This window comes from Phodopus roborovskii, unplaced genomic scaffold (genome assembly GCF_943737965.1).
Source record: "Phodopus roborovskii unplaced genomic scaffold, PHOROB, whole genome shotgun sequence".
Classification (NCBI taxonomy): Eukaryota; Metazoa; Chordata; class Mammalia; order Rodentia; family Cricetidae; genus Phodopus; species Phodopus roborovskii.
Window position 1 is genome coordinate 3659978 of NW_026125575.1, and position 6360 is coordinate 3666337.

The window sequence follows — 6360 nt, forward strand, 5'->3', positions numbered from 1 at the left end:
TCTCTCTTGGCAACCATACATCACCTCTACATCTACATTTACAGATGGGAACCCAAGAGGTTTCTTCCTATGCCGTGACTGTCTATTTTCATCATCAATATTCTCAAGACTTCAGCATCCAGAATCCCTATCCTGTCTGGGAGATAATATCTCATGGTGGTATCCTGTCCTCTAGACCCCGCTGCCAAATTTTGCTGACCCTTTTGTGTAGGGTTTGCATTGAAGATGTATTGAGTTAGTTGTGCATCTCAGGATCACCTGTTCTCTGCATGTTACCTGATGTGGATCTCTCAATAATCTTCATTTGTAAGGATAAAAAATATTGTACATGCTCAGGGATTGAGTGCTTTTATCCATAGTTATCAGGACAATTTTTCAGAACAGAGATGGAAAATACATTTGTGCCTTAGAGGTAGAACACGATTTCAGGTCAAAGGGGTTTGTTTCAAGCTTTCGGGTTTACCTTTCACTTTTGGTACCATGAAGGAAGAACACCTTTTGTTGGCATAAGTAACCAATACCTCGCTATATCTCAGGACTGCTCCATGAGATTGCAGCTACCCGGGACACTGCTCAGGTGGCTGAGAAGCTGATATTAAATAGTGCTGGGCCCAAGCAGAAAACGAAATCCTACTGTTCTGCTAAAAAGGCAGGGGAAGGAAGGATTCTGCAAACACAAGCAGGCTGTTAGCACTGAGGATTAAGAAGTCTACATTCTAAGTAAGAATAATGTCTGCCCAGAAGTTCAGAGATGCGAGACCATGTTGAAGACTGCCCAATATGTGGGAAAGAAAAAAACAGCATTACACCATGGGGAGTGAGGTCACAGAGAGAGAGAGTGTGTACTATGGAGAGGAAGGACTGCACTACCTCATGTTCCAGCACAGGCAAATCTCTAAGCACCAAGGGGGTTCTTTGCTGTGAGAAAGAGCAGGGCTGGATGGTGAGGAGAGGAAGAGAAATCACTGAGGATCCAGAGAGCAGAAGGATGTGGCATGGAAGGAACTAGACTCACTGCGTGTTTCAGGGAGGTCAGAGAATAACTGAGGGTACCTTTGTGTCAAAGAAGAGCAGGTTTGTGTGGTAAGTCAGGTCTGGTGATGCTAAATTATAAACAGAGGTCTTCAAAAAAACTTTTTTATCATTGGCTAAATAATAATCTCATTCAGTATTTATATTATATAGCAGTTCTTTATTATTTTATAATCAGTCTTTTTTAAAGTTTTAAGCAGGATACACTGTGTCACTGAGCTGTTCCCTCGGCCAGATTTTGTTAATTCAATTTAATGTAAACATTCATAGTCACTGAACCTTATGCAGAATTTCATAAATTATTATATTTTGGTTTTCTTATCTGAACTTCCCTTGAAAGCATTGAATAGCTAATGCAAAATCATGAAATAAGTTTATGAATATCGAGAGAATAATGTAAGACAGAAATTTAAATTTAAATATTAAGCCATAAATTCATACCAAGTAAATATTTTTCATACTTTTTAATTTAGTTTTAACACAGATTCATAGACACAAATCACACCTCAAAACTATGATTCCCCTGATCCAACTGCTTGCTGACCATGCAGGGCTGGGAATGAACACAGGGCTTCATTCAAACAAAACACGCTAACAAAGGAAATGTGGCCCCAGGACAGTAAGTTATCCATTGATGCCATCAATGCTATTTGATTCTTATTTCCTCTCACACATGTGTACCATAAACTGTCTCCTCTAAGGCTCACATCCCTCAGATCAATATATAACAGGAAGTTATGCAAATAATTTTCACATCTTCACATGAAAAGCATCCCTGACCCTGCAGCTCTGACAGAGGCCCCAGCTCTGGACTCACAGAGCCTCCCATTCTGTGGCCATCACTGAGCACACAACACTCAGCATGGAGATGAAACTGACCTTGGTTTTCCTTGTTGCTCTTTTCAAAGGTAATTTATTCAAAAGGAGAGATACTGTGTGAGTGGACATGAGGGAGGGAGGAAATGGACATTTGTCAGAGTTTACGGACGTGATTTTCTTTTCACAGATGTCCATTGTGAGGTGCAGCTTGTGGAGTCCGGGGGAGGCTTGGTGCAGCCTGGAAAGTCCCTGAAACTCTCCTGTGTAGCCTCTGGATTCAAATTCAGTGACTATTGGATGCACTGGGTCCGCCAGGCTCCAGGGAAGGGGCTGGAGTGGGTTGGTATAATTAAACACAAACCTAATAATTATGAAACAATCTATGCGGAGTCTGTGAAAGGCAGATTCACCATCTCAAGAGACGACTCCAAAAGCACCATGTACCTGCAAATGAACAACTTAAGAGCCGAAGACACCGCCATGTATTACTGTAGTAGACACACAGTGAGAGGACTTCAGCATGAACACTGACAAAAACCTCCCTGCAGGAGCGCTAAGACCCAGCAGGGGGCGCACATCACACGGAGGGAGGGATGGCAGGAATGGGTGCAGAGATAACCCAGAGCTGGTTTATGCGGTCACAGCAGCCACCCCATTTCTCAGAGTTCTCTCTGTATTTATGGTCTGTGAAATTTGTGATTACAGAGTTCTCTTTGACACATTTAAAATAAACACACCACGCAGTCTAAGGTGAATTAGATGTATAATAGTTGATCTCTGATAGCAGAAATGACTCTGGTAGGAAAAATGATCAAATGCTGAGGAAGATCGGCAGTGTTGGTCACAGTTTTCCCTCATTAGATTCGGGAAGAGCCTCGGTGGTGACGAGTTGGAGCAGTGCTTGGGATTAGGGGAGACACGGGGGAGGTGAGGGCACACTCAGTGACCCGCCCAAAACTAACAGCCTGGGGTCTTCTGCTTTCCCTGAGAACTGTGCACATCACACACAGATGTGACCCCTTTGTATTTCCCCTGAGGCAGTTACATAACCTATAACTTTCATCACAGAGTCCCCTATTAGAATTCGTTCATCTGACGTCTGTCCTTTGTTCAAAATGGACATGACACACTTACTTGAAATGCAGCTGTAAGTGGTTGGACTTGTGGAAGGTGGCTGGTGAATGATAAAAATTACAGGAACATGAATGGTCACGGATATTGTTGGGTAGAATGGTTATTGTATTTGTGGGAGAGCATAGCGGGAGGAAGGAACATTGGGGAGAATCCCTTTGCCAATCTGTAAATATGTTTGCCATGCTGGTTAATAAATAAAGCACTTTTGGCCAATAGGAAACAAGATAGGAGGGAGTAGGAGACAAGGAGGAGAGAGGAAGTAGTAAGGAGGAGTCAGCATGGAGAGAAGGGAGAGAACAGAACTGCCGTCCCCTGTTCTCCAGTAAGAGCACGTGGAAATACATAGAAATGGGTTAATAATTACGACAGAGCTAGCCGATGAGAAACTAGTACCTGGCCAACAGCATCATATCAAATACAGAGTCTGGGTGTATTAATTGGGGCTGGCACGGTGGCGGGACAAGACCAGCTGCGGGAGGAAAAACCATACTCCCTACAGGAAGGAACATAGGGGAGAATCCACAGTGGATTCATGTGTGGAGTGGGGGGGGAGAAGAGGAGGGAAGTGGGGAGACCGAGGTGAAGCATCCAAGAGGCCCAAGTAACTAAAATATTTGGATTCTATAAGGATGAGCTGCTGGGGGAGGGTATCCCAGCCTCTGGATGCCAGACAGGAGGACTCTGTAACAGGCAGGACCAGGGAAGGCAAGGAATCTGACTTGGTACTTTCAATAGGCACCTCAGCCATGTTTCCCAGGTTTGAAAACTAACATCACAGGTTTAGTTGATAATGAATAAGTGATTAAGAGCAATGTGCAATCTTCTCTATGGTTACTCCCTGCTGACACAGAAGCATCATTGTTGGGTGGGGTTAAAAGAAGTTGGAATGCTGACCCAGTTCAGGAACAACACCCTGTTTTATTACCTGTCAAACTCTTGGAAACTCTAGGTCTAGGGACATATGGTCATCAGCTGGAGCATGCTGTAAGCCAGACCCACCTGTACAAAGTGTCTTTGAAGTTGACCCATTCTTGCATATTTTAAGGGAACATCAGCAACTGGATAGTTAGTGGATCAGGCTGCAGTTTAGTTTAAATTTGATAGCTGAAACATAGTAGGGAGAGAATGCAAAATAAGGAGTTTAGTGTAAAATATTATGTGGGTCTACATTTGAAACTTTTTATCCCCATTGTCCTAGTAATTGGTCCAAGGCCAGACACACACACACACACACACACACACACACACACACACACTGCTACTACTAATAATAATAATAATAATAATAATAATAATAATACACACACACACATACAGGGAGAGAGAGAAAGAGAGACAGAGAAACAGAGAAAGAGAGAGAGAGAGAGAGTTCAGGGTCAGGATTGGGGTCAATGAGAAGGTGGGAAACAGGTTGTTGAATTATGCTACCTATTTAGAATCTTTTGACTGTGAGAAGTAGATCCAAGTTTGTACCCTGAGACTGAGAAATGTGTAAATAGTGTTCTTAATAGATCTAAGTAAAAATATCATGAAGCATGATAATAGAGGAAACACTCAGAGATCACAGAGAAGGAGCAAGCTATGACCACACCAGCAGCCTTGATATGGAATGATGGCTGGCATCCACAGACAGGAATCCCTCCCACCATCAGCTCCCAACTTATTTAGTGGAAGTTATTAGAGAAAAACTGTGGTTTCCAGGAGTGATCACATCTGCCCCATGCATGATTGTCTACAGTTTCACTTTTCCAATGAGAGAACATCTCTATTAGGATATATGTAATTACAGTTTTAACACAATGCATGTTGGACATTTACACCCTGAGGTAAAGATGATTTTCCTAACCACTGTCCCATGTGATGTTTCCTCTACTGGTGTTGTTTAGACCCTCAAATTGTGGAAGACTCCGAGTGACCATTGTCCATGCCAGCTCAAGTCACCTTCAGTGGCTGTCCCAACTCCTTTCCCATTGTTAACAATATTCAGCTTTATGTTTGTGATTCTTGTTAACATTGGCTCTGCACTTACTGTTATAGAAATATTGGTTGTAGTTAAAGATAGAAAAACTGAAATAGTTCTACTGTGAATTATGGAAGGATTAAATTGTCCACTGTGAACCTTGAACACACTATCTCTTGGGTATACTGAAGAAAATAGATAAATGTATAAGCAACATTTAATCAACATTATATAAGCTTGTTCTGCTAAGATTTGTGAAATAAATTTTGAACAAAGGTGATTCCAGCTGGGCAGGGTTGGTACATACCTTTAATTACAACATAGGCATGTGAATCTCTGTGCATTCAGTCCATCCTGGTCTACAGAGAGCATTCCAGGACAAGCCCTAAAGCTCTAGAGAAACCCTGCTTTGAAAAACCAAACAACAAAAACAAAAAAGAAAGAAAGTCCCCCACTTACTGGTGAGAGAGAAGGAACGGTGGGAGAAGAAGAAGAGGGTGGGGAGGGGAGAGAGCAGAGGTAGGGAGCAGGAGGAGGCGTGAAACACTGAAGGCTGCACACAGAGCAACCTGGCCATCCACGACGAATTGTGTTGAGTGAGAAGTCAGACAGAACCCCACCCGATATGACAACAACCATGACCTCTAGGAAATGACAACCAAACTTAAGCACTTCAAGTAAGATCAGGGCTGGTAAAAGCTTGGTATAGGGCATGGAAGCAGCCGAGTACAAAAGAAGGTCCTAGGGAAGGTGGGTGAGGAGGAGGACATCCTTCTAGGAGTCCTGTGTGGCACACATGGAGGACATGGAGGAGTCAAATCTCAGTCTGTACACTGAGGTTCAAGTATCAGTCAACCCCATTAATCCTGAACCAATAGGAAAATATTCAGTGAAAGATCTGAATTAGATAATAAGAGCAGAATTTAAAATTCCTGGAGATACACAAGATTGAACAGGCTTCTCCATTCTCCTAGATGAACATTGCAATGCAGGCATGCCACATCACCCCAATCTAGAAAGAGAGTTTTCAAACTTAGGAGGCAGCTGCACTTTGGGAGTGTTATGTCCATCAGGGATACAGCCCACACAGTAAAAGCTCCAGAGAACAGCTCCAGAGCATGTAGTAAAGCAATGCCTTCTTCCCTCTATGATAGTGGATATGGAGATTAGGGTTGAAATTAACATGGAAGGGCATCTTCTGTTTGCAGGTATAAAATGAAATAGGGGAAACGTAGTATGTACCAAGGAAAAATAATGTATTATGGTACAAAAATTTCCATTAATCCCAGATTCCCCCAGCACATTTACTAACATAGTAGGACATGTAATCTCTAAGCTCCAGATAGAGAATTTGCTATATAGCAGGAAGACATGCAAATAAGGCCTCTTTCTTCTCATGAAAACAAGCACAGCAC

General features: G+C 42.6%; 1 gene segment (V, D, J or C); it reads left to right on the forward strand.

Moving 5' to 3' along the window:
* The first annotated feature begins 1841 nt into the window (after positions 1-1841).
* LOC127216995 (immunoglobulin heavy variable 3-73-like) lies at positions 1842-2382 on the forward strand. The segment is given in 2 exon segments: positions 1842-1940; positions 2039-2382. Coding segments are annotated over 2 exon segments (390 nt in total).
* The last annotated feature ends 3978 nt before the right edge of the window (positions 2383-6360 follow it).